Raw genomic sequence first — 26,377 nt, forward strand, 5'->3', positions numbered from 1 at the left:
CCAAAGAGGGGGTGGGGCAGCAGCTGTGTGTGGCAAGAAAGTTGCGGAAAAGTGTCTGAGCCAAGCGTTTCCATTCGAATTGATATTTGTCGATAACTAATTTGGGGAATTTTCACTTAAATTGTATCAAAATGTAAGCTTCCTAATTTTGTTAACACAGAAATGGGAATTGTTTCTAAGAAATAGTAATATTAGTAGTTGTGTTAGCTATCTTAACTACCTTAACTAAACTTATCCATAATAACATATTTGGTGCGGACATTCTAGCATTGAGGAATTTTAATTCGCCCAAATAAAAATTCCTTTTTTGTCCGTGAATGAAATAAATGTTATAAGGTATGTCTCGAATAGATTACCATTTACCAATGATGGCATAGGTATACAATACAAACTATTCATTTTGTGCATACTTTCAATGTAAATATACAAGTATCTCCAAATGGGCAACGTGATGGTAATAAAGCTGTTTCAATAGTCAGTCTTTAGTCTTCCTTTTAGTCTTCCTAAAATGTCCCAGACAGACACATATACATGTTTAAACTTTTGCGTGTGGGCTTGTATGACGGGTTAAATTGGCATGAACAAAAGTTGCGGCTTAAAGAAGCCTGATTATAAGTTTAAGGCGGCCACCTAGCGGCAAATTGAAGAGGCCAAGATGAGCTGGCAGTTTTATGGAAGTTTCTTATTTTCACCAACTCCCCGAAAACTCGGGGGCTTGGCCTGGTCCACAATTCACTAAACTTTCCTTTCACATTTTTGGGTGGCGGGGAGTGACTTTTGCTTTTGCTTTTGCTTTCGCATTTTTGTTTTCCTTATTTTTTAGGGGAAAGGGGGGACTTGTTACAAGAATTCTGCCAGCCAGAAAAACTTTTTGCCGCAGACAAGCGAGCTGAGAAAAAAAAAAGGAAAGTGCGAATGATGACTAACGAAATGAAACTTTAAATGCGCCTTGTTAGGCGAGCTTCCTTTTCCGGTGGCATTGCCTGCCAACATATGAAGGAATTTTTTTTATATTATCTAAACCCTTGCATACATCGTTAAAATCACAGAAACTGGGACTTAAATTACAGAAAATCTGTTTATAAAAACCTTACAAGATTCTGTTTATTATAAGCATTTACAAAATATTGTATTTAATATTTATTTTCCTTTGAGCCAAACTGGCATAAAAAAAACTATAGCCTTTTACCTATCGAGAACAAGTTCTAATTAGCTACATTGCTAAGCTTTTAAAATTTATGTTTATTGCAAGCTATCACTGAATTTTACATTTAATATTTATTTTCCTGTGAGCCAATTTGGCACAAAAAAATATTTTGAACAGCCTTTTTGATCATTTACAAATTCCATAATCTTTTTCCAATTCCTAATCGATTTCTTCAATTGTTTCTTTTACAGTTTCGATGTAGAAAATGGCCAGGGCGCTCGATCACCGCTTGAGGGCGGCTCTCCCAGCGCCGGTTTGGTTCTACAGAATTTGCCGCAGCGTCGCGAATCGTTTCTATATCGCTCCGATTCCGACTTTGAGATGTCGCCCAAGTCCATGTCCCGAAACTCAAGCATCGCTAGCGAAAGGTAAGTTTTCCCGAGAGCTACTATACTAGCACATCCAGTGTCCCATATTTTCCATCTATAAATAGAGTTCAGTACCATATAAGTTTGAGTTCCTTTCCTGGTTTGACTTTGAGTTTTTCAAGCTGATTTCCCTCTTTGTTTTTGTGAATGCCAATCGTAGACATTCACCTGTATAATTTGGAGCTCAGATAATGATTATGCTGGCTATTCAATCCACCTTTTTCATGTTTGTGATCTACCCCTCCCACGGCTTTGATTTCGGTTTTCGCTTATGATTCCTTTGCTTTGTCGTGCCATTTTTTGTGTTACGACTTATTTAAGTACGTTTAATGTGGTTTTCTGTGGTGCTTATCTTCACTATTACCGATACTATTCGATACTTTTTGTCCTTTCATGACGTATGTTTCTCTGTATCTTTTTGAGGGTGTTTACTTACTTTAAGGCATTTTTATTTAGTCCTTACCAAAACTATATGAAAATATTTTATTTATTGATAGGTCTGCTTCTATATTTCCACTCTTTCATATCTGTGTATTATTACAATGATTTTTAAATTGTTTACGGTGCCTACCAACACTCATAATTGTTATATATATATTATTATTATTATAGTATATTGTTTGTTAAAGGTTTCAAATGGCATCTTTGTAATCTTTAAATTAATTATGCATAATGCATTGATTTAAATTTTAATTTTGGTGTTCAATTTAATAACGTTTCATGTGTGTTTTCTCATTATTTCACATTTAACAAAAACAAACTTGGTCATAGATATTTGAACAATTTGGAAAGGCATGCGAGGGATCCAGACGCACACATGCAAAAAGTGCAACAACTTTGAAGGCATCTCTGGGCTCCAGAGTTTTCCTCTCGGCTTTTCGCCGCCATATTTTCCCAGCCTCCCAGCCTCTCCTGTGCTTTCCCCTCCACCGGCAGAGTGTATTCTTTGTCACTCTGTGGGATTTCTGCGACTTTGCCCCGGGCTTACTGCTCCCACTGCACTTTTCCTGCCCCGTTTTCCCACAAACATTCCCGCCTCTCTTCGCTAAACTTTTACAAAATATGCAAAGCTTTGCACTATGGAAAATGAATTTGTTACAAAATTTGGAATTCAAAACTTTTCAAATTTAATCCCAACAGATTTTGGCTTAGTTGTACTTAAGCCTAAGTATTAAGACTTGATCTTAGATACATTTTATTCCTTTAAATGAAGAGCTTTCACATTTTCCATTGTTTTTTAACCTTATAAAGGAATGCTTAGTTATGATTTTGTAGTTTCTGTTAATATAAAATTCAACCATATTTATTAAATTATTTACATTTGAGTTTCTGAAATTATTGATTTATCGAAAATATTCAAACTTCTACAAAAAATTTGGTGAACAAATTTAAATTAAATGTAAATAGAAATTAAATTGAATCCTAAGTTGCTATGAAAGTTTAATATATAGTTTTTGCTTTAGTTTCCCGTTTTTTTTTTAACAGTGTCTACTGTCTGATGTTGGGCATATTTTCTCCATAGATTTCACAACGCCTAAGGTCTCAACTTCAATTAGTTAGTCACAGTAGACCACCCCCTCCCTCAAAAAAAAGGCCCTCATTACACATGCATGGCCAAAAACGTGTTATGCAACACTGAGGCCGGAAATGCAATTTTTTCGGCTTCCCTTTTTGTTGTTGCTTATATATCACTGTGTGTGTGATTTTTTTTGGCAAGCCTTATGGCTGTTGTGTTTTTGAGTGCATCCCCTGCACACCTACAATTTTATACCCTTGACGAGGGTTTTATAAAATTGGTCAGAAGTTAACAACGCAGTTTCTATTCAAACTGTTAAATTTCGTTGTTTTTTCTTTGGTTTTGTCCTAAATGCTGTATTTATAGCATTTATAACCTATCCCTGTCATATATTTGTCAAACTGATCATACTGATCATCTATCCGATTGTTCCTTCCGTGTCAAATATAGATTCTTGGAATTTTCAGAGTCCAACTTTATGCGTAAATTGAACATGTTAAAAATTCTGGCCGATCGAACGACTATATGCTATGTAATAGTTTCCAGGGTATTAAAACTTCGACTTGCCAAAGTTAGCTTCCGTTCTCGTATTTTTTGTATACGCTTTGGCAGCGGCAATGGGGGCACACATACAGAAAAAAAGAACACACACATGTATTATGCACAAAAACAATAACACCTAATTACACATGCAGTTGCAGAAACAAAAACAACAACAACGACGAGAAGGAGGCTGTTGATGATCACCATCAAAAGATGGAAATATAGCTGAGAAAAAGAAATAGGGGAAGAGAAAACGGGGAAAAATTGAGGGGAAAAGGCTGGCAAAATATTTACATTTTTACAGTGCCATAAGTGAGTTTTCCCTTGTCGCTCTTCAGTTTTCCCCCTTTTGAAATACAGAGTGCAAATTATGGCTGCAAAAATTACAAAAGCCAAAATATTTGGCCCAAACAAAAAACAAAAAAAAAACAAAATACTTATGAGCCGGCGGGAATACCTCTCGAAAACCAAAGTAAATAGAACATTTACGACTGCGGGAATAACAAGATTTTTCAGTTTCAATCTCAATAAATGATTTACGAGTTGATTTCCGATTGAATTTGAGGATTTCGGTGTCAGTTTAAATGTTTAATGCCTTAAAACGCAACCTTCCCCTTTAAAAAAACATTTATAAACTGTTAATTTAATAACTCTTTAACTGTAAATACAAAAAAGTAAATATTTGTCAATCATTTTAATGTAAAAATAAGTTAATAATTAATTTCTCAATTTCCATTTTAAATATGGAATTTCAAAGAAATTGTCATTAAAATTCGTGTAGTCCCATTAAATGAAAAATTCTTTGAGGTAGAACCAACTTAATTTTAGTTCGAACAAGTATTTTGTTTTCCCCAGTCGTTTTTCCGACCTTCTCGGCCATGGTTGTTCTTGTTGTGGTTTTCCTAAGGTGTTGTTGAAGATTTCCCTTAACGGTCAAATGTTTTTGGCAGGCGACAGCAACACAATTTGCATTTGTTTCGGTGCGGCATGGAAACCGAAAACTTTTGTCTGCCTTCAAAGTTTTTCGGCCTGCCAAACTGTCCCTCTTTTCCCTTTTCCCCCATGGGAATATTGGGAGGGAAGGAAGGAAGGGAAAACTGGGTTGGCGGAGGAAAATCTCCACCTTTCAGCGCACGCTGCGTTTGCTTTCAATCAAGTTGGAATACTTCTAGGGGCTGCCACTTTCAAACAATGTTCCTGATGAGCTGTCAATTACACACACGTAGTTATGGATGGGATGGGGTCTTGAGCCGAACCAGAACCAGAACCAAAAACCATTGACTGACGACCAAGTTTCATAAAGATTTCAACACTAATAACAAATAATTAGCCGACTGTCCGAGGCTGTCTTGCTGCATACCGCCCACACCCACACCCATTTTCCTAATTTCCCTGTAAATGTCAAGGTCGTCATTCGAGCAAAACAACTCACAATTAGTCATAATATTTTCTTGTCGGCATCTCGGGATGTTCCTTCTCACATTTTCGGACAGCCACCCCGAACAATAACGAGAAAATAATCATAGCAACAATAACAGATGCAGTTAAGTGGAATTGTTTTTTTTTTTTTCAAATGAAAAATAGGGAAAAACAATACTTATAGTCGGTTAGGATTTCCTACACTAAGGGAAATTATTTAGGTTCAAAGTGTAGGCAAAGGTCGTCAAAACAATGCAATAAAAAGGTGACTGAGAGCCAGCAACAATTTTTTTATTTACAATATTTTTATTTATTTTCAAATACTTAATTTGTATGATTTAGTTAAAATGTACTGCATTTATTTTGATATGTTTTTTCGGGTCAAGTTGGGAAAATTCTCTGTAGATTTCTTTAAATTAAGAATACTCATTCAAAGCTTTTACCTACTTGATTTGTTCTAAGAAGATATAAAGTCCTTTATATACAATTGTCTCTAATGAGAATATTTTCCCCGAATGTGGGCATTTGTTTTACCGGGAAATGAAATAAATCCCAATCCCCAGGCTGATGGCAACTTTGAGGCGTGGCATTAATTTAACCGCAGAACTGTGACAGGTGTCGCCTAAAGTTTTGTCACACCTAGCATGTAAATTCCTTTTGAAATTGTTGGCTGCAACTTGCGTTGCCGTCGATTCCAAGAACTGAGAGCTGCAAAAGAAAGAAAACAAACCGAAACCGAATCGGAATCGGAGTTGGAATTGGAATTTATGGGAATTGCGGGAGATAAAGTGGCATCCTTTTAATTGAGTTGCCATGAAAATCAGTTCGTTGTGTTTCGGGTTGTGGGTTAGTTTCGGGTTAATTTGGATTAACTTGGGTTAACTGAGATGTGGGCATACTGAATAAGGTTACAAATAAAGTGGGCGACCATTTTATTTGGTCATGGGGTGCTAACTGCAGTTGAATAAAGTTGGTTGGGTTAGACTAAAACAGTTTGAGAGCAGTAGTAAAAGACAATTTAATGGAATGAAAGCTAAAAAAGGGATTTTTAAATTGCGGTAAAATAAAATCCAAGTATATACCACTAGCTTACAATTTTTTGCTAAACTGCGATCCAGTGTTAATAGGACCAATTTTAAATCCAATATCTTTAACAATTAACAAACATAAATATTTCAAGTAGTGTTAATATGGCAGATATTGTATTCTCTAAATAAAATTAAAATAAGGTTAGAAACCGCAATGTCGCAAAAGGTCCGATTAGCTGACTCCTAGTTATGTAAAGGCCCTTATTTGGGGCCCTTTATTTGTGCTCAATGACATTTGAACACAGAGTTTGTGAATGCTGAGACAAATGGGCGGCAAAGTCCGTTGCCAAAAAGGGGCGGGTTCGGTGGTTGGTGGTCTGTGGTAGGAGGTCCTTTGGCCATGTGCTTAAATGTCAACACTTCAACTTCGACTTTTGTGCAGCCCAGCTCTCCAGCTCTTTCTCCGAATTGTTCGTCTGTCTGTTTGTTTGTTGTGACGTGGTGCAATGACGTCATGATTGCACTGATCTATGCGACGGGGTCATTGTCTGCGTCAGCGAAAGTCGCCGGGGGTTTGCCACCCCACTTTCCCAACCGTTTTTCCCCCCACTTTTTGCCACACACCCACTTAGCATTTCGTTGCACGTGACGCACCAATAGAGCATTCAAGGAAACACACACAGATAAAACTCGCATTAGAGTGGAGTGTCACTTTAAAACATTTTATTAAGTGCTACATCACTTTAAAAAACATATTTTAATGGTTTAAAATAAATTAAATACTTAATAATAGTATAGAAACAATTATCAATTATTTTTCATTTGAATATATTAATTATTATAATTAATATTAATATTAAGCCTTGGTTTTAAGTCTATGTATTTTGGATTTTGAATTAATTTGACTTCCAATTGTTCTGTTCCTTTACCATAAAAAATTTCTAGTTACATTTGCCCCTTTTATTTCCCACCGTTTTTCCCTTTATATCCTCCACTGTTTTCCCTATTATACTTAGTGAACTTCTTATGATTGTTGTCTGTATTATCGTTGTTTATTAAGATTGTAACCCTTTTTCCAGGTTTAAAGAACAGGAAGCCTCTATACTCGTTGACCGATCGTACGTATGCCGAGAGATCTGATCTGCCTATATCGCTCTCTTTCTCTGTCTCTCTCTATCTATCTATCTATCTATCTCTATCGTTATGTCTTGCCTGCCTTTGCATTTGATGTTTGTATGTTTGTTGTCGTTGTCTTTTTGTCATTGTCGCCCTGCATTTCGTGATTTGCATGCGGTTTTCGTTTTACTATTTGCCTTCCGATAATTATAGAAAAAATTTACGAAATTTTTGGGAATATAATAAGGGTAATTTGTCGCTATTTTATCCACTCTTCGCACTTGCATTTCATCAGTTTGCTATGGTTTTGGCGGTCTTTTAGAAATTTTATTTGATCTTGCATGCTTGCAAATCATTAATAAAGCAAATCATGTTATACTCATATATTGGGTAATACAAAAATAAACTTGATATCAACAATGGTAATGTATGATAAAATAAATAAGACTACAAAAAGACAAAATATAAATTTGTCAAACATTTAGGCATTAAAAAACGACCGTTTTTGTTTTTTATTTAAATTTAAAAAATAAGACTGTCAAGCAATATTTCAAATTTTTTTAAAATTTATATATATTTTGTAGCGGTATCTATACCTTGAATTATACGATCCACATCGATTATTTTCTAGGAAACCGCAAATACATCGTCTATCCTCAGTTCAGTAAACTCTGAACTTTCCCTGTCTCAAAAAAATACGATTTTCGACTCAACGCTAACTCTCACATATTTGGTCATGCCGTTGAGTCATTTCAAATTGTCATTGGCAGTCACGAGTTGCAGAGGAATTTCGCACCAAATGACGCTGACATCTGGGGTATTATTGAATGCAGGCCAAGCTAATTTAAATATGAAAAACATTTCCTATTTCCTGTCCCCAAGTGCCAAGGCCCCAAAAAAAAAAACAACACGAAATAGAGGAAAACCAACAAAATAAAAGTATATAGAGAAAATAAATAAAACGGAATAATTGCTGACAGAAGTCAATCAAGGGGAACTCTCTTTCGCAAATCCCCCGCTGAGGTCGCAGTCTAGTTGCCACATGCAGTGCCATCGCACCGGGCGTATACGTAATGCGCGCTCCCGCTCACATTATTCATACGCAGCGTGACACCCAAGAAAAGCTGGCACACGAAACATGACCAAAACCAAAGCGAAAAACCCATAAAATATGGCTCAAGATGAGGCAGCAGAAGAGGAATGCTTCAACTAAATAAAATACATTTTTCCCGTGCATTAAATTTGTTCTGCCAGCAGCGCCTCAATTGCCTCAAAAAAGCAAAAAGAAAAAAAAACGTATAAGCTGTGAGTGCCTGAATATGACTCGTGAGTGCTGTGAGTGCTCGTGATTGCGGGCACATCATTTTAGCTTTAATACACATATATGTAAGGCTATATGTATGGTATATATATATAAACATTTATATATATATATATATATATATATATGTATATGTATATGTATATGTATATGTATATGTATATGTATATGTATAGGAAAAGTGCATTGCACATTGCAGATTTGTCATTCACACCCAGCGGCGAAAAAAATAGAATTTCCTTTTTATAGCACGTTGTGTGTGCCATGGAAATGGCAGGCTAGCTAGCTGGGGGAAAATGGAAAATGGGAAATGGCTGTGCTGAACCATAAGCGAAATGCAAATTAAGTGCTTTAATATCGGCAGCTCGGAGTGAAGTCTTCCATGATATGGCCAAAACGAATGAGGGACAAAATAAACTATAGTAGTTACCCGAACAACAGTCACTTTAAATATAGTCTCCAAAAAATAATTTCTAAAACAAAAACTACTAATAATATTATGGCTAAACTTTTGCTAATAGATATCAGTTTTATGGCGCACATATAGATTACCATATCAGTTTTTAAAATTTTAAAATAAAAACGTTTTTCTTTTTACCCAAAGTCGTAATGTTATTAAAAAATATATATCTAGTGTAATTACTGACTCGTACTTAACAAATAAAGACCAGCAAAAGCTCATTTAGTACTTTATATTTTAATTGGCATTTCAAACGGTTATAGTTGACTAGTTCTCAGGGCAGCTTATTCAAAATGTGAAATGTGGTCAGCAACAGCAACTGTTTGATTGCATAATTCCCATAAATCTCTAGCTGCAGTCGGATTAAGACTAAATCCCGCAGAGAACTCCCCACGAGAGTGTTTATGCGAAATGCTTAGACACTCGACTAGAGTGGGCTTTTGTTTATGAATGCACTTGTAGAAATGTTCACATTTCAACTAATATCACTTTATTTTAAATGCCGTTATTGCTACTGGCTCTATGAAAATAAAATAAAATGGTTTTTAATTTGTTTATAACATAATTTTAATATCAACATTTTCATTAGGTAAAACTATTTTCTTTTCACTACCAATTCTCGTCTTTTATAATTGCACAGTAGTAAAAACTATTTACATTACTATTTTTCAGATGAACTAGATTTTTTTCTTGTGCATAGATTAGAGACCGTGGAGTTGAAAGCCATGTAATGACTGCAATCGCTCAGTCAATGCATTAGGTGCAGGGCCAAGCAAAGTTTCATTTCGGCGCACGCTGCGTATGAGTAATGTGGCCCATATTATCTAGTTATCAGCTCAAGTGTTGCGTGGGTAATAATTAAAAAAAATTGCTAGTCCAAAATTATTATTAGAATTCTTGTAATATTATTCTCTTTTTTTTTAGAGAACTCTGCTCTCGCTTGCTTTCTATATATTTTTCCTCTATCATACGAAAGATATTAAAATAATTGGCGTATTTAAAAATTGATGGGCTCTCGTTGTTGTTGTTGTTCTTGTTGTTCTTGACGCTAATGAGCGTTAATCAAATGCCAACAGCTGCAGCAGCAACAACAACAAGAATATTAATACTATTAATACTAGCCAGCAATTGAAGGCAACAGCAGAAAACCGAGAGGGGGAATTTATTAAACATTAGCGTAGGTAAGTGCAATGGGAAAAGAGGGTGGAAGGCAAAGAGGGTGCTCTGCAAAGGAAAATTAAATTATTTGAGCGTCAGCTCTCTCCTCTAATTCCGTCATTGCGATGATCATGATTGTAGTAGCGATGCCTATGACGACGTCGAATGGTAATGATGATGATGAAGTGCCAGGCAAGGACGTACTTCCCATACAGAGTGCTCCGAAGTAGTCTGTATGGAAATAAAATATTCCAAATAAATAATCAAACAGTTATTAATAATACCCAAATTATATGAGTTTCAAGCCCTTGAATATTGAATATATACAAATATACTTCTACTTTATATACTTTTCTTATTAAATATTTTCAAGATCTTGATATCTGATTTTCGTTAAACCCAAAGTGCTTGAGATTGTAAAAGAAAATATATAGTTATTTTATCGATTTATTTTTAATTTTAACCTATATTAAATTTGATATAATGCTTTAAAATAGTTTAAAATAAAAGTACTCCGATAACACCCTGTATTCCAATAATTGAGCAAATGCTGTTGCCTGATGAAGATGAAAAGCAAGCTGAAATCTTACTCGAAATGAAAATAACAAAATACAAGCTCTCGCGAGCGACGGGTAGAAATATTTTTTAAGTTGAATATAATTTGAGCGCTCTGCTCTCGCGCGCGATTCGTCGTCTACTACAATTTTTCTTTTTTCGCCTCTGTGGACCTGTGTGTTTGGCCTCTGTGTTTTCTGTATTTTTCTGCCGCGGGACGCGCTTCATTCTCGTTTAGCGGTTGCTCGTGGAAATTTCAAAAAATCTCAAACAAGCCGCGCAAATCTCAAAAAACACCAGCAAACCGTTTGCTTTCAATTAAAAAAAAAAAAAAAAAAAAAAAAAAACGAGAGAAGGACAAACACAAAAATAAACTTTCAACAAGTGGGCCCATGTGGGCCAGAAGTGGGACTATTTTTTATTCATAAACATATTGTTTTTATTTTTGTTATTGTTTTTTTGCAATTTGTGGTAGATTTACCAAAATGCTGAACAAAAATTCAGCATCTTCGCAGTCGCTGCCGCGAGTGCACAGTTTTTTCAACATGATACCCTCGATAATGCAGGACGATCTGGCTGTGACTATACTGAACGATCGGGACAATATGTTCTCCATCAAGTCGCAGCGCAGGTAAATCCCTATACACCCCTGTCCCCAGGGCCATTTATGGCCAGGTCTCGAAATAGTTCGCACATATATCTAAAGCGATATCGAAAATACAAGAAATAACTAAATACACATATCTATATTCCAATTTAATGACACCCAACAAGCCGCGTGTCTTCTATAAATGCCTCCATTAATTATGATCTATGGTTCTCGTTTTCTCTACCGAATATTTCCATACTAATATATTGGCTGGTCTTTAATTTTCTGTATGCCTTTAGCATCTGCTATATTTATTTAAAAACTTAATTGGCATTACTTTATTTACCCAGAAAAGTTATTTTTCCTTAGAGATTACCTTTGTACTGAGGGAATTCCCTCGTCAAGTGTGTGTGAAAAAACCTTTGGCAAAAAGCTATGCATGTGGTGAAATTTTCTTACCTATCAAAAATATTGTCACAAAAATTCCGAGAAATTGTATTTATTTTTTGTCGGACTTCTCACAAGTTTTTGGGCTTAAATATATAATAGTTTTATTAGGAATTTGAGTTTTAAGATTCTTTCATTTAAAAGACGATGTCATCAGGGTTATAGCATGTGTCAAATTTTGAAAATCATTTTTATTAGAAATTGTGTCCAACTTAAATACTTGGTGCAAATTGTCATTGTGCTTTAAATAGTGGGCCTCCAAAAATAAAAAGCAATTTTCTTAAATATTTTTAATATAAATGATATTTAATATTTTAATGGCTTACCTTTTTGGCACTTGTAAGGGTGATTTAATTTGGTAAGTTTTGTATTTTAGTGATTTTTGAGTTTTAATTAACTTAATTCAGGAGAGCCTTCCTAATTTAGAAACTACTACCTTGTTTACCTGCTTTTGTCACTATACATTTATGTTTGTGATTTACCTATTATACTTTTTCGATGAGTCACGTTGTGTTTTCAACTAAAGAGGCGATTTCTTGGCAATTGGGGGCGTGTTGAAAATGCGTCGCAATATTAATAAACCAAAATAGCAGGGGTGGACGTACCCCAAGTATTTCTTTAAACGAAATGACAAATCAGTGTCAACAAAAAAATTAACCATCAAGCAAGTTCTTCGAGTACAAAAGCAGACAAAATCGTTTGTTTTTCTTTGGGCGATTCGGACCGGTTGGTTTTCCCGCCGTTTTCCAGAATCGTTTGCGGTTATCGATGGATAATGTCTGACACGATTTCGGGTCGGTTTCACGCTATATGCGACGTGCCAAAAGTCAGGCAATCCAAACAACACTGTGTTAAGCAAAAAGGGGCGCGAGACAGGCGTTGAGAGATATGTGAAATGTGAATTCAAAGCACAAAAAAAAGCACACGCAGCCTGTAAATGAGCCACTTCTCTTGGGCCGCCTGTGCCTCTGTTGTTGTGTACTATATATGGCCGCAAAAGAGGTCATTTGTACATGCATCAAAATCAAATTGCCCCCTCAATGGCATTTTTTATGCTAATATTTATTTTCATTCGCCGCCTTTTTCGATTATTATTGTCTGGCAGTTTGGCTAAGTGGAAAATGAGTGCCGAAATTGCTGGTTAGAAACCCCAAACTATTCAGTAAAGCTTTCAGTTATCTTAATAATATTATTATTTTTATAGTAATATAGAAAATTAAAAACGAGAACTCATATTGTTTATGGTTAGTTATTAAAGTCCACCCTTCGATGAACTTCTACATATTAGACAACAAAATGAATCCAATTATTCACTGCAAACAAAATTTGAATAAAATATTTGTTTTTGTCCGGTCCTCTAGTTTGTGTCTTCAATTTATTTTTTAATTCTTTGGCGCCATTCCGCGTGTTCTGCGCTTAATTTGTCTCCCAATTTGTGACGTCACCGACGTATACGCCCCCGCATATACAGATATCTTTATATACCTATACATCTGTCTATATGTATTTAGCGTTTTATTTTTTGTTATTATTAATTTATGCCATTTTTTGTTTGTCAACGTTTTTCGTTTCTCCTCCTCGTTTTTGCCCATTTCGATTTTCGCTTTTTCTCCGTTAATTTTCGGGTTCCTTTTGTTTTATTTTTGGCACACAGCGAAATTTCCGAGCCAAGTGGCTAAGGAGAAAAGTCCGGCCCATGTGCCACGCCCCCCACCCCGCCGTCCAAGTCCTCCCAGTCCGGATCTTTCTATATGTTTTCCACAATTTCCACAATGTGGAATTTTCAACTGCCAAAAAAAAGAGCGAAGGATAGAAACCGAAACTTGGCCGTCGCCATGGCGTCCTTTTTTTTCGCTTCTGTTTTTTTGTTTTTGTATTTGCTTGGGCATTGAGAACATTCACTGACCTTTTTAAAGCAACGTTTCCAATTTGCACAACATTTTGCCATTTAAATTCTACTCAAAATGAAAGCCTCACAAATAAAATAGTTTCGATTAAATAAACCAAAAAGAAAAAACGAAAAAAGGAAAATTTAAATAAATTAGCCAAATTTTCGTTTAAAATTCTTCGTGTTATTTATGGTCATGTTTTCGCTGTTCTTGGCAATGCATCAAAGAGCCTCCGAAAGTTGTACCATGTAAGGGGATTTGGTTGGTCGCTTTAATAGGTTTCCAAACACATTTTCCGATAATTGTGGCAAATCTCAGAGTAATGAGAAAAACTGCAAGAGTTAATTATAAGTTTTGTTTTGTTGCATCCTTAACAGTGGTTGCAAATTAACAAAGTATGAAACAAAATAATTTTATTAAAAAAACCCCTATTTTTATTTTAAATAATAGTTAGTAAACTAAGTAAATTATATGATATGATCTTTGGAAACTGCAAGATTCTTTGACCTCCTATTATACAAATTTTAGTCTAAAAGTTTTAGTGTTTTACACCATTTTAAAATTGAAACAAAAAGCACAGAATAATGTTCCATATTTATAAGGTATAAGTTATGTAGTATTTGCATGTTTCACTCACGGTTTCTCTTCTCTTAGTTTTTTTTGCGTATTATGACGAATATTTTAATTAGTTAAATAATCAAAATTCTTACTAATAATATCCCACATTTCTTCCCTTTCTATTTTTTTTTTCTTCCAAACTTTTCTTTACAGCCATGGCGAGGATCTCATTGTGACGCCTTTCGCCCAAATTTTAGCCAGCTTACGTTCAGTGCGCAACAATTTATTAAGTCTGACAAATGTTCCAGCATCAAACAAGTAAGTGTATTGTGACCTTGACAAGGCCCCGTCCCAACGTCACCCCACCGCCCCTCTAACCACCCCCTTTAACCCCCCGGAGACATTCAATTTGTTGTGTACTATATATGCAATGTACTTGACCCCGAAAAAATATGAAATCTCACTCTGTTTTAACCCCCCTTAACCCCTATGTGTGTGCTGCCTTGCCTGCTCTCTGCTCGCCTTAACCTACTCACTCTCTCTGCTCTTGGTGTGTTTTTTTGTCGTCTCACACTTTAATTAATCAAAAGCAGCGACCACAATGACAACAAACAAAATCACACTCTCATCTAACAATAACTTTTGATGGTCGGTCAATGAAAATACATATATATATAGATGTAGATGAAAAATATAAATAAAACCAAACCCCACAAAAGATTGAAGGTGCACTCACCACTCAGATCCCACGTTTAACCCCATACTTCAACAGAAAATTGACGCGAAGTGTGCCAAAAATACTACACGTATGTGTGTATTGGCACAACAACTGGGACAGTAAAAGAATTTTATACGATTTTTTCCGACGAATATATCCATGAACATATTCAGCTTAAAATTAGAGAACAACATTTCTGCTGAGATGTGAGAAAATGATTTTCCAAAGAACAATTGCTACAATGGGTTGTTCAACCGGGAAATTGTTGTCTTGTTGATTGCTCCTTTCTGTTGGCTGTTTGATATGTGATTAACCACTAATATCCCTGGGGTTATAACCTATTTTCTCAGGGTTTTGAGTAATATTTTTATTCCAATGGCAATGGCTTCTGATTATTACTAAATTTATTTCTAGACTGTAAGTTAATTAAGTAAACTGCAAAACGTATATGAAACTAATAATAGTGATTTTTAATATTTACAAAAAAAATAGTTTTAAAACCACTTTAATTAAATGTCAATAATCAATGTAAATGCATTAGCTCTTGGAAAAATTAATTATTTCATGAGTCAGACCATTTGAAAACTGTTGATCTTTAATTAAAATTTGATTACAAAATCTTATTGGGATTTGAATTTTTGAATAAGTCATTTTAAAGGAAACTCTAAGAAAAATGTGATAAAATGCTTGTCTTGAGAAAAAGGGTTAAAACGAACACCTAACCTTAACCCCCTGCAGGCCCCCAGAAAGACATTCCGACTCCTGACTTGGAGTGGTTGCTGTATATAAATAAATAAATAAATAAATAAAGTTTAACCCCTGTCCCCCCCCCAAAAAAAAAAAAAAACTACAAAAGTTCACAAATATAAATATTTTTTCTCTCTTTCTTCCGCTCTCTCTCAATCTCTCTCTCTCTCTCTTACTCTCTGTTCATCTTAACCATTTTGCATATGTGTCTATATGTGTCACCGATACTTTTGCAAAACCACAAATCTAAATGTTGTGTTCTCTTCACCACACCCACACCATGCTACGTCACCTAACACACCTCACCATATAATCCATAAATTCCATATTCCTTAATCCCTACTTCCAAAAATTTTTAAAAATGTTTATCCTTTTATTTTACTTTGATCATTTTCACATTTGCATACCATGCTCCCTTAAATGTTTGTTCGATTGTTTGTTGTTTTGTTTGTGTTTGTTTGATGATTTTGTTTGTTTGTTGTATTTGCCAACCCCAAACCCCGAACCCCCCTCCCCCATTTTCAAAACCGCCCTGTTTGTGTGTGCGTGTGTGTGTGTGTGGGGAAACTGTGTATTAATCCATCAAGATCCAGGCGGCCCAACCAATCCTCGTCGGCCTCGCGATCGGGAAATCCCCCGGGGGCCCCGCTTTCCCAGGGCGAGGAGGCCTACACCCGCCTGGCCACCGACACCATCGAGGAGCTGGACTGGTGCCTCGACCAGCTGGAGACCATCCAGACCCATCGCAGCGTATCCGACATGGCCTCGCTCAAGGTTAGTTGTGTTATATAATCTTAAGTCATTTTCCCAAACTAGAACTAGGGAGTAAATCGCCAAAGCAAAGTTAAAAATATTGAATCGTTTATTTTTTAAAAATCCTTATCGCCTAAGGGGTTGCGTCATAATTTCTTGCAAAAATTTGACAAATTGAAATATTTTTTTTTTTTGTAACTTTGCCAAAATAAGACCCAAAGTCAAAAATAAAAACAGATGGCAACCTATACCATCCATCCCTGATAGATTTAAAACAATTAGTTTTGTTTTGACACAATAACAGAATTTAGAAAAACGTTTTTTGAAAAATTTATTTTTGTTTAAATTCCTGACTTTTTTGTAAGGGGGTACATCATCATTTTTGGCAGAAAATTGAAAATCTGAAAAAATTTTAACTGTGAATGCCATTCGGTTGGAAATTTTATTACGAATTCAGCGGTGTATGACATTCCAACATTTGACCAGTATTTCCCAGGGATTTGACACAAAAACCAAGTTTTTAATGTGTTTTTTTTTTTTGGGTTTTTGAAGATATGTAAAACATAAACATTTATATAATATAAATTGGAGATAAACAAAAAATCGATAAACGAATTTTCATATGTATATCGATATGATCACAGTGTTTTAAAGTGTTATTACTCTTAATAAGATGTCTTGAAACAAATTTGGATAATTTTGTTAATTTGATAATCAGCATTTGGTTAACAACATCCACAGTACATAGTTGTTTTATATTAAACAAATATTTAATTACTTCAAGTTCGAGTTATGGAAAATCGTCTTCTTAACATTTAATCTTACCTTGGTCATAACCAACATTTGAATTTCTTTTTCAGTTCAAACGCATGCTCAACAAGGAGCTGTCACACTTCAGCGAGTCCAGCAGATCGGGAAATCAGATTTCCGAATACATTTGTTCCACATTTTTGGGTGAGTTTCGATACAAAAATGTTAGTGTATTACATACGATGTAAGTCAATTTAAATTTGAGTTTAGCAACGATTTAATTATTAAAAATAGGAAAATTTTATGGGATTTTTCAAGCAAACATTCTGAATCTCATTTCCATATAAACTTAAATCCCCATCGATCCATCTAACTATGGAATTCATTTTCCACCCAAGACGGATGGCAAACTTTTAGCAAAGCAATTGCACAACAATCCCAACACTCGAATCATTTCCTCTGTATTTCCAATTTTATTTACCCCTTATTTGAGATTCCGCCTCGTCATCAATGCCAGAAACTATGACTGTTAACCCCCTCCAGCCCCCTTAACCCCTTATGAGCACCTTAACCATCCAACGCTCCGCGCTGGAAGTTATTTAAGACGTTTTGCGGCAACAACTTTCGCTGGCTGCAATTTGTTTCAGGCTGCTCGTCTTTTTTTCGTAGTTTTTCTTGCTGTTCGGCTCACCAAAGTATGCAATCAAATCGCATTAACCACATCGGCGGGAGAAGGCGAAAGAATTGAGTTCAAGTAGCCGAATCCACCATCCATCCATCTTCATCTTCATCCTCATCTCCATCTCAATCTCTATGGCCAACAAATTGGGTCGACAAAATGCGAGCAAAAGTTATGCAAATCGTGGAAGAAAGCTGAAAATAAAAGATCGCGATAACGATACCCTAGAACAAGTAATGCTAAGATAGATGTTTGAAATTCATAAACTAATCAGGGTTAACATTTTTTTTTCGAATTTAAATGGTAAAGCTTATAAATTATATTTCATGTTTAAATGAATTATTGTTTGTTGTTAATTTTTAAATGGATTGTCTAATCACCTATGCATTTCCTCAATTTATGGTTCTAAAAACGTTTTTTACAGTGCAAAATCGAGAGTTTTGCATGTATTAGTTTTAAACAACAAATAATAAATCCAGTCTTAAGAATGATAGTTTATCAGTCTAGATATAGAAGATAAAGAATAATATTGGGGCATTTGTTGGAGAAAAACAAGTCGACTTCTCTTCCTCTTCGCATTTCTCTCCCTTTCTCCCTTTTTTTCTTTCTTTCTCCCCCTTTGTCCCGCTTTCCCCCTTTATCCTGTTTCTCCCCCTTTCTCGAATTGAAAGTGCAAAATTAAATTATGCAGAGCAGCATAAAAACAGATGAAGTGGAAATTTCATTGTTTAACCTGCGAACCAAGCCCCCAAAGCGAAGACCTCCGCACGACCAATGCTTTACCCCATTTTCCCCGAAAAGTTTTCCCCCTCCCCTTGCGTATTTTCCCAAACAGTTTTCCCTCCGCCACTTTCCACTTACCGTCTTTGTCCAGACTAGAAAACCCCTTCTCTTGTGGCAATTTGTGCGGGAAAGGGAATTTTTTGGAGGGTTAAAAAGTTAAGAGGGGTTGGAGGCCAAAAATCATTGCAATTAGTATTTTTGATAGTAGTATTTTTGATAGTTTTTTTGTAAATGTGGTTTCGAAACTAAAAACTAAATATTATATAGCCTTAAATAATAATTTTAAAAAGTATTTTTGATACTTTTTCTGCAGATGTGATTTTATAACTAAATACTAAATACAATATTGCCTTGAACATTATTGTTTTTGTCTTAAATTTATTTTGATTGAAAATTTGTACCAACGTTACATTTTTTATACTATAAAGAATATCAAAAAGAATTGCTATTATATTAATATAATACCTTATAAAACAAAGTTTATTTTATTATGTAATTATATTTTTATGCCTGTAATATTTGCTTTTTAAGGACTAGTTTTTATTTAGATTATTTTGGCAAACCAGTGAGATTATAAATGACAACTAATTTGCTGGTGTTACTGTCGATTTTCTGAATAAACAAATATACACCTGCGTACTTTTAATACGATTTTAGAAAGGCAGAGATTTCCAATTTTTGCTGTGCTATTTCAGTGGGCGGCAGGCGTGTCGGGGGCGTGGCTAAACAAAAGGGCCACACCTAGTCGAAAAGCGAAAAAAACAGAAAAATGGGGGAAAGGGGGAAAAAAGGGGAAAAAGAAGCAAGAGGATATCGGGCATATTTGCACATTTGTCCATATTTCTGCTTCACTGGGCAACCAGTAAAAAAAATATGGGGCGACATAGTGGGCGATCCAGGGGATAAGGTGACCTTTTCGGGATCCTAAGGCTTCCTTTTCACTAGAATTTTCAGGCCTAACCCAACTATCTTCTTGTTGCCGTAGTTTATCAAGCATAAAATCGCATTTGGGGGATACAAACAGTAGAAAAAACCCACTGCACACACACACACACACGACTGCCTAATGTCTATTTGTAACACTTCATTTGAAGCAGAAGCCTCGACCTCGAAAGTCAAAAAAATAATAATAATAAAAAAAAAACAAAGAAAAGGAAAGGAATGGAATGGAATGGAATGGAATGGAAAGGAAAGGGGGAAACCCTCCGAAAAATTATGGTGGGCAAAAACAGATTTCAGTTACTATGCAATAATACCGTAGGAAAAAGAAATAGCAAAGTCAAGACGAAAGGAGAAAGTGGAGACAGCATATGCAAAACAAGATGCTGCCACACACATCAGGTGAACATATACACATTTCCCCAATCATTTATTTTTGGAACCTGTGAAAAAATGTGTCGTAAAAAGTGAAAAACAGAAAGAAAACTGTTGGAAAAAAACTTCAAGAATTTTCGGAGAATATTTATGCTTTGTCAAGCTGATAGAGTTGGCAAAAGAACAACTTTTTTTTTGATTTTTCAGAAACTTTTAGAAGGGCACAAAGGACTTTAAGTTGAATTTAAGTCCTTCTGTTGTTAGCTTAAGTTTTTATTAGCCAACAGACTACAGCTAAATGATAAGCCAATTTTATGGAAATTCAGTACAATAGCTTAATTAAACTATAATTAAAGGCTTTGAACTCTTGTTTTAACTTGAATCTTCCATGTTTGCAATCTTGCAACAGTTGAATGTATAAAAGAAAACATTACTACCATTAAAAGGACGAATTCCTGCCATTTTTGAGGCATATTTTGGTTGTCAAATAATAATACTAAAAAAGCATTGCCTCCTGGCTTATTTATGTCTCATGTGTAGTTTTTGTTTTACCGGGAACCGAAAATTCAACGCAATTTGGAATTTGAAATGAATATCAATTTATGCACAGGCAATTTGAATTTGCTCTCCATGGCAAAAACAACGTCAAACAAACAATTGTGTGAGGGCTGCACAGAGTTAAGGGTTAAGGGTGCGCCCCAAAAAGTAGGCAATGGAATTTTGAATGGGAAACTGCAAAAGTTTTGCTTGTTTGCCGTCCGTCGAACGCTTGAATATTTATATGGCTGTTTAAGCACCGAGTAAGAAGGCCCTGAGAAATGCGAGTTGAAGGACTTGGGTCGCTGCTCCACATCCACATCCACATCCCTGGCCCACATTTCCCCCACCATTCAGATAGTCAGATATAGATGTAGATATAGCCGGATATAACCGGAAGCTATGCTCTTCTGACACATGTGTGTTTGTGGCAGGCGATGTGTTGTACATTATGCCTGTTTATCTTGGCCCTCTGAGATACTCACTACATATATATAATAGTGTTGCTATAACATCACAATAGTTGGGTATTATTTAAGTTGGATTTCTAGATAACAAAAGGCATCCTTAAATAAGCAGAATAAATACAAAAAGTATTTATTAATGTTAATAAATTTTATTCACAAAAATAAAAGGAATACCATATTTTTTTATTCAACTATATTTTAACATTTAATTCATAAATAATTTAAAATTATGTTTAAAAAAATAAGTAAAATATGTTTGGTTTATGATCCCTTTTCAACTCTGTGATTTCATACTGACTATTTGACTTTCCACAGACAAGCAGCAGGAGTTCGACTTGCCCTCGCTGCGCGTGGAGGATAATCCGGAGCTGGTGGCCGCCAACGCTGCCGCCGGTCAGCAGTCCGCCGGCCAGTACGCCCGCTCCCGATCGCCCCGCGGTCCGCCCATGTCGCAGATCAGCGGCGTGAAGCGGCCCCTTTCGCACACCAACAGCTTCACCGGCGAACGGCTGCCCACTTTCGGCGTGGAGACGCCCAGGGAAAACGAGCTGGGTACGCTCCTCGGCGAACTGGACACCTGGGGCATCCAGATATTCAGCATCGGCGAGTTCAGCGTCAACCGACCGCTCACCAGTGTGGCATACACCATATTTCAGGTGGGTAAATGTTAATTCGGGGAAAAGTAGGGTAAAGAAACCTTTTAGAACGGGACCGGGTTTCTTGTTTAGCAAACCATCAACAAATAAATAATATATGACTAATATTCCCCTGCGTTCTTCTTTTCGCCACCACAGAGTAGAGAATTACTGACCAGTCTTATGATACCACCGAAAACTTTTCTTAACTTTATGACTACTCTGGAGGACCACTACGTCAAAGACAATCCGTTTCACAATTCGCTCCATGCGGCCGACGTGACCCAGAGCACCAATGTGCTACTCAATACACCGGCGCTGGAGGGCGTATTCACACCGCTCGAGGTGGGCGGGGCTCTGTTCGCCGCTTGCATTCACGATGTTGATCATCCCGGCTTAACCAATCAGTTCTTGGTTAACTCAAGTGGGTGTTTTATTTTCTATTGCCTACAAGTTCCGCGGCACAGAAATACTAACCAAATGAAAATTGTTTTCACACAGGTTCCGAACTAGCATTAATGTACAATGACGAATCAGTTTTGGAAAATCATCATTTAGCTGTTGCCTTTAAATTATTGCAAAATCAAGGATGTGATATATTCTGTAATATGCAAAAGTGAGTACTTGTAACACACACCCTAACTCACCTGTCCTTGCCTCCTCCCACTTGATGTGAGTCGGGCAGATATTTGCTAACTTTAATGAAATAAATAAAAAAAAAATAATTTAAATAAAAAATAATACCCTTGCACTTGTTATATGAATTACATGCAGTAAATACATTTAATTTAATTTAATATTGTACATATTATTAATTTGTGCTTGTTTGCCAGGAAACAACGCCAAACATTGAGGAAAATGGTTATTGATATTGTGCTGTCCACGGACATGTCCAAGCACATGAGTTTGCTGGCCGACCTGAAGACAATGGTGGAAACCAAGAAGGTGGCCGGTTCTGGGGTCCTGCTGCTGGACAATTACACCGATCGCATACAGGTTTGTTTGCTTATTAACCGATTCTCATTCCCTTTACTAACAAATATCATTAAAACCCCACTAGGTGCTCGAGAATCTGGTGCATTGCGCCGATCTGAGCAATCCCACCAAGCCGCTGCCGCTTTACAAGCGTTGGGTGGCGCTCCTCATGGAGGAGTTCTTCCTGCAGGGCGACAAGGAGCGCGAGAACGGCATGGACATCAGTCCCATGTGCGATCGCCACAATGCCACGATCGAGAAGTCGCAGGTGGGCTTCATCGACTACATCGTCCACCCGCTGTGGGAGACCTGGGCGGACCTGGTGCACCCGGATGCCCAGGACATACTCGACACGCTTGAAGAGAACAGAGACTACTACCAGAGCATGATACCGCCCTCGCCGCCGCCGTCGGGGGTCGATGAGAATCCGCAGGAGGACAGGATACGCTTTCAAGTGAGCCCCATATCCCTGAGAAAAGTATAAAATTACAGCACTGACATGCGTAAAAAACAATGCGAATATATCGGCTTTTCGTGCCACATATAGCTCTTTTATTGCAATGTTTACCAAAGATATTCAAACATGAGGACTGAATAGTTGAAAACGATCTATTCACCGATTGGAAGATTGAATACGTATTCCGTTTATTTTCAAAGGCTTTTCTTTCAAGCCGTTAATTAGCCTTGTCAGTTCTGTCAGACACTTAATTAAATAAGTTTATTGATATTATGTATTAACATTTATTATATTATAAATAGGTAACCCTGGAGGAGTCCGACCAGGAGAACCTCGCCGAATTAGAGGAGGGCGACGAGAGTGGGGGCGAGAGCACCACCACCGGAACCACCGCCGCCTCCGCGCTGGGCGGGGCTGGGGGCGGGGGCGCTGCCGGCGGGGGCGTGGCACCCAGGACGGGTGGCTGCCAAAACCAACCGCAACACGGTGGAATGTGACGGAGAGTCGTGGGAATTTATCGCAAAATACAGGAAAAGGCTCACAACTTTTTCCTATTACGTTAGTGACTACTATTAACACAAAAACCAAACAAAAACCAAAAACGAAAAACCACAAAAAAAAAACAAAGAAAAACTCTTGGAAAAATGCAAAAAAAAAAAAAAACCAAAAAAAAAACAAAAAGCCAAGTAAAGAAATATTAAACAGATGTTTAAAGCATACAAAAACTCCAAACAGCAATAGCAAAAGTACCGTTTAACTTATAAAGCCTAGAGAAAAACGAAAAAAGGAAATTAGAAATTCACTTAATGGAAAACAGAGATTGATGTTGAATACACTGAAAAAAAGAAGGAGGAGAAGAGGTAACTAAGAGAAATCTTACACAAACTAAATCCAAGACAAAGCAAAGATAATGAGAAAACCCATTGATAAGTAATATTAAGAAGATACCAAAACTACCGCCCCCTTTAACCCAAAAAAAGAAACACCCCATTATACAGACGATTTTTGTTGCATGTGTAGGCAAATGATTTTTGTTAAATTCATAAATTCATTTGAAGTAGGACTTCAATAGGAGGAAAACAGCTAACCCAAGTCTCCTCTTTTAAACCATTGACTAATGTGAAATAATTAACAAAGAAAACAAACGGAAAGGAATAATCAATACGACTAAGCTTTAGAGAAGTTTTAAGTTTTTAATGTTTTGCATGCCCGAAAAGATTCATTTTACTTGATTGATAATGTTAGCTCTAACTGATAACCGATAACAGCAACACAAATGAAGTTTTTATGATTTAGACCCCAAGAGAGAGAGAAGCGAAAAAAACAGAAAACAAGCATGTAAAGTGTAAGAAAACAGTGAATTAAACCAAAATTGAAAGCAACCCGTCTTGAAACCATTTAAATCTAAAATTAAATCCCCAAAAACCAAACCCCAAAACCCAAACAAAAAGTAAAGAAACAGTCTACAGCCAGACTGTAGTTGTATAGTAATATATATGATATAAATATTTTTTTTTAATATTATTTGTAAATAATTTAAATGTTGGACTCGAATTTAAATCAAGCGGCTAGCAATTGTTGCAGCTAAACTAAAACTAAAATGAAAACAAAGCCAAAAACACACATCAATAAGGATGTAACAGAAGTGAAGAGGAATCGGAATGAAAGGAAAAACTATTGTACAATTAGCTAATGAATTTCCATTTCAATTTTCAATTTAAATTGCAATTTGATTTGCTTCCAGTGAAAGAAAGAGAAAAGAGAAGAAAATACAGAGAGAGAGAGAGAAACCGAAAATAATGTTAAACGCTGTCTTCGCAAATATTTTTCGCTATATATAACTAATATCATTATTTACTAGTTACTAAGCTACTTACTGAGCCACACAATTTAGAAACGAAAGAGACAAGTCACCCGGAAAGAGAGAAAGAGAGGGAGCATTGATGAATTTAGTGAACAAACTTAACTGGCAAAATACACACAATTTACAAAACCAGCCACGAACCACCAGAAAAGACTCTTCAAGCACAAGCAATTTTTAGTTTCCAAATGCAAAACCAAAGCAAAGCAAAGCAAAACAAACACACAAAAAACACAATATATGAACCGAAAAAGTCATTGGCTATAACACGATTATTTATACCTAATATATATACTATATGCATATTGTAAAGTCACGATACTGGCGCTGGTGCGCGGATCGATCAATGTGGCAGGCCAAATTCTAAAAGCGCATAATTTAACTATTTTTTAATATTATGTTTTATTGTTATTAATTTATTACCCAAAAAACATTATTTTTTCAGACCTAGTGCTATATACTATTTCTTTTTTGTGTTTAAGCGGGCAGGATCCGCGCATAAAATAGTGGTTTTTTTTATAACAAATATATATGGTATGATATGTGAATGAAATGTAATGAAATGAAATGGAACCTTGATGGTCTAAAAATATCATTTAACAACAAAACGAGCAGCAAAGTTGAAGAACAAGATACTTTATAGCAATTTAAGCAGCATTGTAAATGTGCGCTTCAGATTTACTTTTTTCGAAACTTAATCAACCTTCAGCAAATACAGCAAGATATATTACCTACATACATATATTATTGATTAAACCATAGTTGCGACAAAAACAAAAATGACGGCAAGTCCATGGCAAACTTAAACAAAAACAAAAAAAAAACAAAAAGCTACTTTAACAAATTGAGTGAAATAAATAAAAGAAAGAAAAACGAAAAAAAAAACAAACGAAACCAAATGACTTTTTTCTCCTCTCACAAAAAAAAACCGAAGAAAATAAGCTACTATATATTGTATTTGTAACACGAATTTCCCTGCGAGTGAAGTCTTTTCGTGTCCGTAGAACCATAGAGCCGGAAAAATAAAACTAGAGAGATTTCCCAACAGAGATACTGGTACATGTGTAGCTATACGATTATGTAATTTACCAGAGTATTAACCGAACATTTACACTTATATACTAGGCATATTTGCAGTAACGTACATTTGATGTATACTCGAGTTGAAACTTAACCTAACCAAATGTTGTACGTGTATGTGTAATTCGAAGAACTTAAAGTCCAAGCCCCCAGTATAAATCATCCGGAGAAAGAGCCCCATAAAAAGAAGCAATTTATAGTTAAAAATCGAAAAGTATCTAAATGTAATTGTTAGAAACATGCCAAGCAAAACCGAAAGATACCAGCAAGTTATATAGGCATCTATCTATAACCTGTATCCTGTATGCTATATCCTATATCCTATATCCCTAGCGCTCCCCATTCCCCACTCAATTTTTGACTGAAATTGAATCGTTTAGTGAAGGCACTCTATGCATATTCCTACCCCCTGTATTTTTGTCTGATTTCCCCCTTTTCACGTGCCGC

General features: G+C 36.0%; 1 protein-coding gene across 10 annotated transcripts in view; it reads left to right on the forward strand.

Moving 5' to 3' along the window:
* LOC108135885 (cAMP-specific 3',5'-cyclic phosphodiesterase) overlaps positions 1-25,584 on the forward strand; it is a 116,389-nt gene extending 90,805 nt beyond the window's left edge. For 3 of the 10 annotated variants that reach the window (XM_017256790.2, XM_017256794.2, XM_017256797.2), the window contains 11 exons: positions 1,399-1,575; positions 7,161-7,199; positions 14,388-14,492; positions 16,227-16,413; positions 17,253-17,346; positions 21,238-21,578; positions 21,717-21,981; positions 22,059-22,173; positions 22,391-22,553; positions 22,618-22,986; positions 23,292-25,584. In XM_017256790.2, coding sequence (XP_017112279.1) covers positions 1,399-1,575; positions 7,161-7,199; positions 14,388-14,492; positions 16,227-16,413; positions 17,253-17,346; positions 21,238-21,578; positions 21,717-21,981; positions 22,059-22,173; positions 22,391-22,553; positions 22,618-22,986; positions 23,292-23,486 — 2,050 coding nt within the window. In that variant the 3' untranslated portion in view covers positions 23,487-25,584. Of the gene's footprint in view, positions 1-1,398; positions 1,576-7,160; positions 7,200-10,678; positions 11,323-14,387; positions 14,493-16,226; positions 16,414-17,252; positions 17,347-21,237; positions 21,579-21,716; positions 21,982-22,058; positions 22,174-22,390; positions 22,554-22,617; positions 22,987-23,291 lie in introns of those variants that run through there. The other 7 variants (XM_017256792.2, XM_041707121.1, XM_017256798.2 and 4 more) reach the window with 4 other exon arrangements.
* The last annotated feature ends 793 nt before the right edge of the window (positions 25,585-26,377 follow it).

The sequence above is a fragment of the Drosophila elegans genome, unplaced genomic scaffold (assembly GCF_018152505.1).
Source record: "Drosophila elegans isolate 14027-0461.03 unplaced genomic scaffold, ASM1815250v1 contig_149, whole genome shotgun sequence".
Lineage (NCBI taxonomy): Eukaryota > Metazoa > Arthropoda > Insecta > Diptera > Drosophilidae > Drosophila > Drosophila elegans.